The following is a 12054-nucleotide window of genomic DNA, read 5'->3' on the forward strand; positions in this document are numbered from 1 at the left end:
CATGGTCGCGGAGCATAGTCAGCAGAAGTTCATCTGTACTTGTGGCGCGACGTATAAGTACATGAGTGGCCTTGTTCGCCACAAGAACTCCTCTGATCACGTTTAGTCCGTTTCATGTCATCGTATTGTACAAGTTTTGTTATTTTGTTTTCGTTTCTTTCTTCAAATGACGAATCCAGGAGTTCATAACATTTAACTCTTTGTTTTAATTTTTTATTTAGTCAGCTGCATATGATTTTATTGTGATAAGGTTCAAATGTTACTAAGCATGATTGTATTGTTTCTGCTTTTTTCATTTTATATTTATTTTCAAAACAAGATGTGACAATCACGAAGACACATGTATTCCGCATTCTTAATTCTCAATCGCTTTTTTCATCAGTGTTTATAGTTAGTCAACGTAATTAATAAATGTTCATTTTTTATATATAAAAAGCGAAAGTTTAGTTTTTTCATGATGTTTACCCATAGAGCATTGAAGTACATGTATATTCAAAGTTAAAAGTGCAGTCTCGGGTTATTTAATGTTGTTTACCTTTGTTTTACAGACTATATTGTGATTTATATTGTGATTTATATTGCGATCTATTTGTTAAATTGCTCGGTAGACGATGATCATTGGGCATTTTATTTCATAATTGTATGTTACTGTTTGTAATCAACATTCACTGATTGGTGTTAGCTGGTTCGTTTTGAAAGTTGCGCATACAGCACCTGTGTATATTTAAATGAAAAGATTAATCAGGGTCATTGGATGTCGTCAATTTTTAATTGTTATCCGTTAAAAGTGTTCAATGTTAAATAAAAGCAAAAATCACTGTAACATTTTTTTTAATTTCTTCTCATTGGATGTATAAAGCATTTTACATATTAATTCGGGTAGGTCTTTTAGTCCAAGGCGTCGATGTGCTGGTATTTTCGAGTCATCTCTTGAGTGATACTGACGCACCCCCTTTTCGCCGTGTGCTGGCTGCCCAGGCTTACTTATTAGTCCTTTTTTGCGTCTCTTCTTTCTAGAGGCTCGATTTGGATGATCGAAAGCGTGATCCCTGTAGTAAAATTGAACACATTCAAAGAAAGCGAGTCATGATCTTGACCATACAAATTTAAAACTGAGAAGCCAAAATAAGACCATCCAAGAAATGGCGAGTTTGAGATCTATTTGGGGTATAATGTGTCTACATTATTGAGATGCAACGACGTCCTAAACTGTACGAAAATCATGATGGTGTTTTTGTTAAGCAAGAATACGATCAAACTGTATCCGTAATTTCACTGAAATTCTATTGACACCAAGAAAAAAACATACGCATATTACCTTGGCTTGATGTATCGCAGAGAACTAACATCCTCATACTTCCTTGAGAAGTTTGATTTAGTGTGGTTGCTCGCGGTATCAGTTGCGGCCATGCATATCACTGAGGGGTACACTGCGGCACGAGATGTCTTTATATAAAAGGGTCTGTAAAATAAAAAATATAGGTTAATATATGAGATCCTGTCCTCTCTGCCTAATCCCAGAAACAATAATTAATGTGCATTCGTACAGAACACCACACAAAGATAGCGATCATCATTCATGCGCATCAGTGCTGATATCAGATTCAATAAATTTACGAAGCCTTTGAACATAATTGGGCCTCGGTCTGTGAAAAGGGGGTTAAATACATGTGCGTAAAATTTCGTCCCAGATTAGCCTTTACAGTTCGCACAGGCTAATCAGCGACGACACTTTCCGCCTAAACTGGATTTTCGTCAAGAAGAGTCTTCCTCTAAAAGAAAAGTACAATAACGGCGCAAAGTGTCGTCCCTGATAAGCCTGTGTGTATTGCACAGGCTAATCTGGGACGATACTTTACGCCCATGCATTTAACCCCCTTTTTACAGTGCGAGGCTTATATATAAACATGTATGTGTGTGTGTGTGTTTGTTTGTGTGTGCGTGCGCGTGCGTGCGTGCGTGTGTGTGTGTGTTCATGAAAAATAATTGGAATCATTTTAAGAAACATTTCCATGGTAATCGATTGTAAAGCATCAGCATAAAATCTCATCTCGGATCACATAGGCACATTCGGGACGAGACATTCAACTCTCAGTGGCTTTTTGTGTACAATCGTTGAGCAAAATAAATGCGGATGAAGACGTCCCGTGTAAACCTGCGTAAACTAGTGCAGTATGCACGAGTTGCTCGGAGATGAAAATGTACGCTTATACTAACCGAATTTTCATAACACGTCTAATATATTTACTTGTTAGGATCCAATCTGAAGCTGTCTATCTCAACCACCGCTGCCATCATTCCATGTATACTGTCTGGTTTAGGGGTTCCATTGCCAGCCGGATCCATATCTCTGAATGTCGAAAAAAACTGCTCGACTTCTTGTGAGCCGGTTGCTCGAGCGTTGTACTCCGGGACAAAAGCATGCAGTTGCAGTTTACGCTCGACATGCGCAAGAAGTCCTTCATACGTGACAATTGGTATTCCACGTACATACTGGGTAGGTGGTGGAAAATGTCCAACGGGATATCCAGAAAGGAGCCAGTGTCTTAACTTCAATCTATGGTGGCATCTGGTCAAAGCAGGAATAGACGGTTCATCTTCGGCGTCGAACCAGTTCCTAATAAGCCTACCAATTTTGCTTCAGAGAAAAAACTGCCATTTCGCTCCATGCATTCCTCTACGTCTTTATCAAACATTCGCCGAGCCAGAGCAACGTCTTGTTTGTCAATGCAATCGAGCACTATTGACACGTTAAGCATGGTATCCTTGGATAACGCAGCCATTTCCCACGCCTCCTTCCGTAAACCTGATATTCCGGTGGTACAAATCTTTGTTCTTAGACATGTAAGAATATGACAGGCATCTGTGAAGTGAAACCTGATATTTCCATCTTCTCCTATGGATGGCTGTGTGAACCAATCGACACATTCGTTAGTATCCTCAAAGCAGATCTCTGAAGGAATTTTGTTTTTGCAGCGCCATTCAGAGGCCGTTTTAGCCCACGTATATTCGGCCATTTTGATTCCTAAATATATCTTGGGCATCTTTGAGACAGCACGATAAGCCATTTTTTTCAATGACAATATGTGTCTTTTCTTTGATTTGCTCGATATGCTTGGCAAAGGTGTAATACCTGTCATTATCAGCTGATGCAGATAGTCGTTTAATTTATCCTTCGGCCAACTACGGCTTACTGATGCGCCTTGGGATGTAAGTCGACATTCGAGATAATTTGCCATGATAAACAGTTCATGACGCAAGAAATACTTTTTCATCTCATCTTTACTCGCAAAGCGGCGGCTAAATTCAACAAGTTCAATGGACGACCAATCATGTTTCTTCATTGCCACGTCGTCTTTGCACAACGCGTCAAGCAGCTGACGTAAAACAGAGTCATCGATTTTACCTGTTTCTGTCTCATAACGTACCGTTAAGGCATCACCTATACATGAATTAGTGATACATATGTTGTCGTCTATTTCAAAGTTAGTCGTTTCTTCTATAAATTCCATTGACTGGACCTCCATTGGAGCAATGGGTACATAATTATCCTCAATCGTACTTTCCGAGACATCATTCAAGATATAATCATAGCCAAGACTATCCCAATAGTGTGTGTCATCAAACAAAACCGAATGTGCCTGTTCTAAAAGCGAAATTGGTGTGTCATGGTCTTGATGTCCATTTGGATTTTCAGTATATTGATACTCATAATTACTGTTATATAAACACGTTTTGCCGATATCAAATTCGCAGCTTTGGTCAATTTGACACATATCTATTTTATTATGTTCTTGTTTGGAAGACAGTGTCTCGCTTATCACCTCATCTACGTTTCTCAGTGTTTCTTCATCGACATCATCTACAAACGATCCCCCCAAGCAACCTTCGTAACCACAGTATGAACTATAAGAGTCATCTTTTCCTTCATCAGAACAATTTGTGCTGTCATTGTCACACACGCCAACGTTGCTCACCGAGATAGACTTCATACCGATCGGAGTGTCTTGCCCATGTCCCAACACATCGATACACCCCATTCGTTTTACATACAAAATATCTTCGAGGGAATTAAAACAATACAAATTCTTGATTTCTGTTAATAGTTTTGACTTGTCTCTACTTGTCACTGATGACCAGTGGTCCCTGTGTAGTTGGTGTAGTGTCAATGGCTGTTTCCAATTATCTCGCACGCCATTCTGATGCCACTGGCCGTCACTAGCTGTAGCAACTATTTCAACACCATTTTCCTCACATGTTTTGATCACTTCTTCTGTCATATTCCTGAGCACTTCAGTACTCATACTAGGACCTTTTAAAGCGTAGGCAATTGGATGAGCGTTATTCAAATCTGAATGATATATCCTGTCCAAGTCATTCACCATGAAGACTAATATTTCAGATGCGACTACTCGCAAAAGTTCGTAAGCCTCCTCAAACCACTTACGTACGCATTGCAAGCAATCTCGTAGTTTATCAATGCCTGTTACTTTTCGTCCATTGTTTCTAGAACGTGCTCCTTTTTTGTATGCTCCCTCTTCGATACACTCTGTATTGCTTAGCTTAATAGCGCTACAAGCTCTGAACTCTCCTATAAGTGTCACATGGCTTTGTGTGAACACCCTTATGTCATCCTTTAACTCTTTTGCAACCAACGAAAATTTTGTGGGTGCTTTAGTCTCTGTACTCCCATAGACATTAACGAGCTCCTCCCAACATTTTGACCATAATTCACGGTCGTTTTGAACTAGGAATGTCGTCATAGATTGTTCCGACCAACAGGTGAAAATAAGCTTCTGGCAGTTGTAGGCATTCATTTCGCTTATAAGTTGTACTACATAGTAGTTCGGAATAGAATAGTATGACGTTGGGTCGTAGGAATCCGGGGCTTTACACTTATTTTCATACATGAATTCTGGAAGTTCGTCTTTTGACTGTCTTAAACTGCCATCGGGACTAACTACCATAAATGATTCACTGGACGTGCTTGGAATCCTCATGCAACCCTCTTCAAAATATTTCAAATCAGGATAGTACAATGGCAATACCTTGCTTGTCAACGTAGCAATGGCATCTATCTCGTGTTCATTGCCATAAATAAGTCGTTGGGATATAGCACGTGTATCTTCTTCATTTATTTCGACGCCTTTCATAACTTGATCAAAGTGTTTCCGTTGCTGCTTCAGTTTTCCCAAGCCTAAGGCTGAATTGCATGTGCTTCCAGTAACCTTTGCTTCTTTTCGAATGTCGAACCATTTTTCTGTTTTCTGCTGAACAAAACGTGTATCATTCGTGGGAAAGTTCTCCACTAAAGCATTATAGTTTGGTTGCTCATCCATAACTACACTTGTAGATTTGCAGAACGTATTTTCCATTTTGTTTATTGTAGCTCCATTACAACATAGATCGTCAGTCAGTGCAAGTCCGTCTTGAAAATGTTTCTTTTTCTCACTCTTCTGAACTCTGATTGAACATATAACCGGGTACAACTTTGACTCCCTCCATTTCTCCCCAGCGAGTTCCATAAACTTATTCTCTGAGCGCAGGAGAGAAGTGTTTGTGTCACGAAGACTGTGATTCCTAAAAGCAATATTTTGAATAGTGTCTTTCACTGACTTTAACAATTCTTCCCTTGTTGATGCTGGTATTGTTTTCAGAGAACACAACCCTTTCTCCTCTAAAATGTTCAGATTTGACTTTGCTTTATCCACAACTTCAATGTCTAAACGATTTTTGTCTTTCTATCTTGGAGCGAGGGTTTGGCTTCAAAACCCCAGCAGTCTACATCTCCTATTTTGCCTTTACCGCGACATATTTTCTTACCGTCAACTGCAAGTTTCATTGGTCTATTATTGCAAACTTGCCCCACTGCCTTGATTGCATCAATGCATATTCCAGGTAATATTGGTTTGATTTTGTCATGTCCATACAAATTCGGTTTGCTTGGCACTGGAAAGTTTATTTGTGATGTGCTTGGATCATAGCAGCGGCCCTTCTCCGACAGTGCGCTGGTACCTGTGTGCTTAGGGCCGGACATAAACCGGAGAAATTTCCCGAGAAATAACCGATAACCAATCTGCCAAAATTTAACAGTTTCCGGTCTGTATCTCATGCTTGAAGTTTGATCACATGAAAACCATTCAACCAAATCTAAAAATAATAAATAGCAAATGTTATTTGTTGGCAATCTACCCTCTGACAGTAACCGCGTGTATTTCAAAAAGCTTTCCATGTGTCCATCTTTTTCTAACCCTTCTAAAACACTTGGTAAAATACACAACAATTCCTTGTGTGAGTTTTTTACAGATGATGAACCCATAATGTCTACTTCATCGGGAAGCTCATCATCTTCACACTCAAATGGAAGATATCTGCACGATGCCAACTTGTCTTTAACAGGAGTGTTGAGCTTTTTGCGTTTTGGAGTTGTGCGGGTGATGAAGGTTTGCGAACCCCTTACTTCAATAGTTTTCCCCTCATTCTCCAATCTAATGGGAATTATCCCTTCGTGGGACTTCGACTGGTACTTAAGCAATCCAGTTTCGCTTTGAAGAATAAGCTCTCTGTATTTTAAAGTCTGGCACTTGTGGCCTTTTACACAATGCTCCACAATTTCCGAATATTCATCTGTTTTGTATGTAGGTGATGTACAATAGAAGCACCTATACTTCGAAAGAGTCTTCTTATCCATGGGTTCAGATCCTGTGAAAAGACAAAACAAGAAACATTTGAAAGGACAGACGTGCCGAATACCCCCACATGCCGCATTGACACAGAATATTTTACATGTTGTCTTCACACAAAAACAGCGGACACCATGCTCAATGTTTAAAACGCACTAAGTGACCCGTGACTTAGTTTTGACCCCGCATGGCACATGTTTGAACTTTGCCTAAACATCATCAATATACAACTTCTGACCAAGTTTGGTGAATATCTGATGACTACTACTTGAATTAGAGAGCGGACACCATGCTGAATGTTAAAAAACGCACCAAGTGACCCCGTGACCAAGTTTTTGGCCCGGCATGGCCCATGTTCAAACTTGGCCTAGACATCATCTTAATACAACTTCTGACCAAGTATGGCAAATATTGGATGAACACTACTTGAACTAGAGAGCGGACACCATGCTGAATGTTTAAAACGCACTAAGTGACCCCGTGACCTAGTTTTTGACCCGTCATGACCAATATTGAAACTTGACATAGACATCATCCAGATACCACTTCTGACCAAGTTTTGTGAAGATCGGATGAAAACCGAGAGAGCGGACACTAAATACGGTCCGACCGACCGACCGACAGACAGACAAGTTCTATCCTATATAGCACCCTTAACTTCGTTTGTGGAGTTATACTAAGTACTGACTCCATAATATGACATTTAAACATTTTATGTACGCATTCCTTTTTTCCAGAATCAGTTGTTTTTACGATTTAATTTTACCCGTGTTTCTTTAAATTCAACCAATACAGTGATTTAGGGTCAGGTGAATCGCATTTCGAGCAAACGTTAGCGTTGCGTAAAGGGAAGTGCTCCCTTTAAGCAGGGCTCAAAATTAAGGGAGTTTTACCATTCTCTTTTAAATTTTGTTGCTACGCATAAGTATCGTCTTGATGATGCGATTCAAATAAGCACATCCGACATAGGATTTTATGAAGAACAAAAGTGTATTTGCCTCATAAAGACCCCTTCACTACCGTTATCTAGAGCCCTGCTATAAGTAAAATTAATCTCGATTGTGTTGATCCGCATTATCCGTTGTATTTTCATTTCTCTGAATCTCAAGGTACCAATAAAAAACAAGTTCATTATGTACACATTTATTTAATAATAAATATTATCTTATTTGAAAATTGCAATTATAATAAACATAGTATAAAACTATACATTAATAGTAATGTGATTTTTGATAAATATATTTTCAAAATGTTTCGTATGAATAGCCATAATATAAATAAATGCATTTACGGTAGAAGATAAAACTCAGTTATTAGAGTGCCCGCTTTGTTGAAAGTCACCGTAATCTGAAGTGCCCTTTATCGGTAAACAAAGTGCCTGCAACTTTATGTATGCCACCTATTACAACATGCACTATCTTTGTTTATATTTCATTGAATACTATCAAAATTTCAGTATTTGAAGCACAGTGATTACTCTACATGCTGAAATAGCAAACAATTTCTTGCAATAATTCTAAGTAGTTTTATTTTGTTAAAATGTTTACTGTTCATCCAGTTTATGCTGTTTTCCGATCGAATTTTCTATTTTTTGGGCAAAACTGTACCATTCTTCCGTGAAATTGTGTATTCCCAATACAAAAGGATACACCATTTATCAACTCAACCATGTGTCTTGTCTTAAAAACTAATCTTTAGGATATAACTTTAAATAAAACAGAGGAACTTACCTCTCGCGCGTGGCGTTTGTTGTTCTCTGTTAGTGAAGTGCCATCCGTCAACGAAGTATTCGCATACCCGGCGTGATGTATAACCCCTTCCAACTATGCGGGGAATTAACTGGCGCCAAACTATGAAGAGTACGCGTGTTCGCGTTCCTCTTACGAATGAAACACATTTTACTTCTACACACACATTTGTTTTTAATTCAATTAAATTGAGATGCTAAAAAGTATATAATAACAATAAAATTGTAATATAAATTTTCCAAATTATTTATGTAACATAACACAATGTAAGAATCCATACACAAATATATTCGAATTTTATTTGAGTCGATAGCCGGTATTATGAATCAAAAGTCGGTGTTTTCCGAAATAATTACACGTGTTCCTTTTTTGTTGCTTGTTCGTAAGATGGGGGCGCCCCGCTGTTGGATTGGACTACTTTTTGTGCTGCCGAATAATTAGGAGGACGTATGACTGCGTCGGAAGGATAACTGAGCCCATGCTGTCCGCTTTCGTTTGCGAAACCAGACAAACGATCATCGTTCGAAACGATGTGGACTGTGCTTCCGCGCCGATCTCTCTGGGTACTATTTTTCTTCCGCGCGAATATACAAATAGCAACTGTGACACAGATTCCTACGACGCACGGCGCAAGCGCGTACAACAAAAAATACATGTAAACACGAGGTCGGCAGTATACGTTAACAGGAGAGTCGAATGAGGAGTGTTCCGGCATACGTACAACTATCACTCGCGACTCACCATAAAGGTCAACGGTGCAATCAAAGTTATTTGGACACCGAATGTTTACGTCATCGAGAACATATCGGGTTCGTGACAGGTGGAATGTGACATCAACGTTTACGGACGGGAAAACAAACTGATTATCATAGGAAAACAGGAAATAATACTGGTCCGTTTCAGTGATATTATACTCCCCTGTAGTACCACTGTAAAACAGATACCTTTGTGTCCAGTAGCAATTATTGCATCTTGCATCTTTTTTCCATTTATTGAAACCGTCGTCCCCTTTAAAAATGTAGAATCCTATACTGTCTGATATTGCGTAAGACATCTTGACTTTTGACCCTTTCAGCAAGTAAAATCCCCAGTATTCATATGTGTTTCTTTCAATGTTGCCGTATACGTTTTCCGTATAGTTGACCACTTTACTCTCGTCAATGCTGGGCTCGTTTTTCATGACGTAATAATCGATTAAAGATGAACAATCAAGCTGAGCACGCTGGCAAAACATAGTCGAGGGCTGGTTCAGAATTTTCATATCGGATGGTGAGATCGGAACCTCGGCGCTCGCATTATGCCTCAGGGTGAGGACAATCGCTAGAACGGCCCCAAGTATGACGTAGAACCACGTGAGGATGATGCGCGTTCGGGTCTTCATTTTCATGAGACAGGTGAAAAACAGGATCAGGCTGCAAAAGAGGCAGCAACATTCGCCGCCGTCGGTGTCGTTGTTATTGTTTCGTCGTCGGCTACTGGAACTAGCGGCGCCGGCAAACACGCCCGCGTTGAATCCCGTGCTGCTGAAGCCGCCGCCACTAAATCCACCTCCTCCTCCAGTGGATATTGAGCCGACACCGTGAGTCATCGCTGAATAATAGCAAGAGGATATTAAATTGTATTTGAGTCGCAATCCGGGAAAACGGGGCTTAATGCATTTGCGTAACGTTACGTTCTAGATCTGCCTGTGCAGTCCGCATTAGAAAATCAACGACTCTTACTTGTCGCCACTGTATTATTATTTTTCTAAAAAATATTTTTGCAATTGTAATTATTTTTTCTTCACTATCTTTTTGATATAAGGGCGAGTAGGGAACTTTTTAAGTTCAATTTAACTTAGGTTAACTTTAAGTTTTAAAGCAACATAAATACGACTCAATATCAACGAATATTTCTCGAAAAACTTCGTAAAATAAAGTTAACCAATAAAAATTCAGTGTTTCTTATTGTAATAGCCAAAATGTTCACGCTAGATGTGGTGTGGTAGCATAGATTTAACGAGATACATGCTCGTTTATATTGTGTGGCACAATATATTCCATGAGAATTTCCCGCAACGATATCCATACATACGGCACACGGACACCTACTTGGTCCATGAACATATGATGAAATCATTGCTCCACAAAATACAAAAACGAGCATTGTGTATCTTGTTATATCTTTGTTACCAGACCACATCTAGCGTTGAAGTTATGGCTATAATAATAATAATAATAATAATAATAATAATAATATAATAATATAATAATAATATTATTATTATTATTATTATTATTATTATTATTATTATTATTATTATTATTATTATTATTGTTATTATTATTATTATAATAATTATTATTATAATAATAATAATTATTATTATTATTATTATTATTATTATCATTATTATTTTATAATTATTATTATTATTATTATTATTATTATTATTATTATTATTATTATTATTATTATCATTATTATTTTTATAATTATTATTATTATTATTATTATTATTATTATTATTATTATTATTATTATTAACAATAATAATAATAAGATAAATATAAAATATCATACCTATCGCTTGTATCGTAGTATCCAACTGTTCGCAAACTATTATTGTTAAACCGATGTCATCGAATTTCGGTATTTATACACAAATTGCTTTTCCTTACCTAACTATAAATAGCAAGGCACGAGGTTCATCGTGAATGACACACTAGGACGGAAGGACATCATCTGAGCTGATAAAAGATTTCGAAATCGGGTTTATCGTGTAGATACACTACACTTCGTAATAGTCAATTGGTGAATATTTCGAAATATCCTTTTGGAAAAAACGGGGTTTAATGCATGTGCGTAAAATATCGCCTCGCTTGCTAGTTTGTAACGGGTTTAATACATATGCATAAAATGTCGCCATATGACTGCACAGGCTAATTTGGGATGAATTAAACCACGTTTTCCCTTCGCGAGGCTCGTATATACGGTGCAACAAAATGTTGATAGCGTATACAACTGTTAGTAAGATACTGTACTTACCCAAAATCAAGTTACATGGTCATAAGTCAAGAGTTAGCTACTTTGTATTAAAAACCCGTATGCAATGTTTGTTTTCTTAGGAAATGACTCGATATTCTCTTTGTTGTATCCTAGCCTTATAAATGCGACGTTTGACGTTAATGAGGTGCTTTGAAGTGCGCGTTTATATGAAGCAATATTCAACGACAAACTCTAACATACAAGCTTATTATTTTCTACCACAGCTCTATTTGTAGCGTAATATGATTGTCCTTACTTGGTAACATATATGTTATTCAAACTACCTTATTTAAACGCTATAATGTCTTTTCTATAACTTTTTTGTTATTACTAACAGCCAAAAAGACAAACAAAACGATTGGAGCGCTTCGATTCATAGCTTGCAGAAATTAATGTGAATCATGAAATTCGAAATTGCACGTGCAGTCTGAGTCGCAATTCGACGCTAAACCCTTAAGCATCAATCAAATTGCACGTGCTGTCTCAGGCACAATAGGGCAAAAAACAACGAACGAAAAACCAAATCGTTAGTGAGGCATCATGCTTACGCCATAAATATATTGATCTTAATAATGTAGTTATGTGTCAACGTTATT

General features: G+C 37.9%; 2 protein-coding genes across 2 annotated transcripts; both read right to left on the bottom strand.

Moving 5' to 3' along the window:
• Positions 1 to 693: 693 nt before the first annotated feature.
• LOC127833280 (uncharacterized) lies at positions 694 to 3496 on the bottom strand. The gene is made up of 3 exons (XM_052358447.1): positions 2249 to 3496; positions 1319 to 1462; positions 694 to 1049 (listed from the first exon to the last, which is right to left on the bottom strand). Exons 1-3 carry the CDS (start codon positions 2344 to 2346, stop codon positions 815 to 817), a joined length of 477 nt encoding a protein of 158 aa, XP_052214407.1. The 5' UTR covers positions 2347 to 3496; the 3' UTR covers positions 694 to 814.
• Positions 3497 to 8661: 5165 nt separating this feature from the next.
• Positions 8662 to 11134, bottom strand: LOC127834358 (uncharacterized). The gene is made up of 2 exons (XM_052360119.1): positions 10994 to 11134; positions 8662 to 10021 (listed from the first exon to the last, which is right to left on the bottom strand). Exon 2 carries the CDS (start codon positions 10017 to 10019, stop codon positions 8784 to 8786), a length of 1236 nt encoding a protein of 411 aa, XP_052216079.1. The 5' UTR covers positions 10020 to 10021; positions 10994 to 11134; the 3' UTR covers positions 8662 to 8783.
• Between the last annotated feature and the right edge of the window lie 920 nt (positions 11135 to 12054).

Source organism: Dreissena polymorpha, chromosome 6 (assembly GCF_020536995.1).
Source record: "Dreissena polymorpha isolate Duluth1 chromosome 6, UMN_Dpol_1.0, whole genome shotgun sequence".
In the NCBI taxonomy this organism is placed as follows: domain Eukaryota; kingdom Metazoa; phylum Mollusca; class Bivalvia; order Myida; family Dreissenidae; genus Dreissena; species Dreissena polymorpha.

What these genes read in the sequence shown, in the direction of transcription:
- LOC127833280 (XM_052358447.1), bottom strand. Translation starts at nt 2,346, where the DNA reads ATGGATCCGGCTGGCAATGGAACCCCTAAACCAGACAGTATACATGGA. An exon ending in TTCAGATTGGATCCTAACAA is followed by an intron (nt 1,463 to 2,248) that starts GTAAATATATTA and finishes TTTATTTTACAG; the next exon opens with ACCCTTTTATATAAAGACAT. An exon ending in CTGCGATACATCAAGCCAAG is followed by an intron (nt 1,050 to 1,318) that starts GTAATATGCGTA and finishes ATTTTACTACAG; the next exon opens with GGATCACGCTTTCGATCATC.
- LOC127834358 (XM_052360119.1), bottom strand. Translation starts at nt 10,019, where the DNA reads ATGACTCACGGTGTCGGCTCAATATCCACTGGAGGAGGAGGTGGATTT.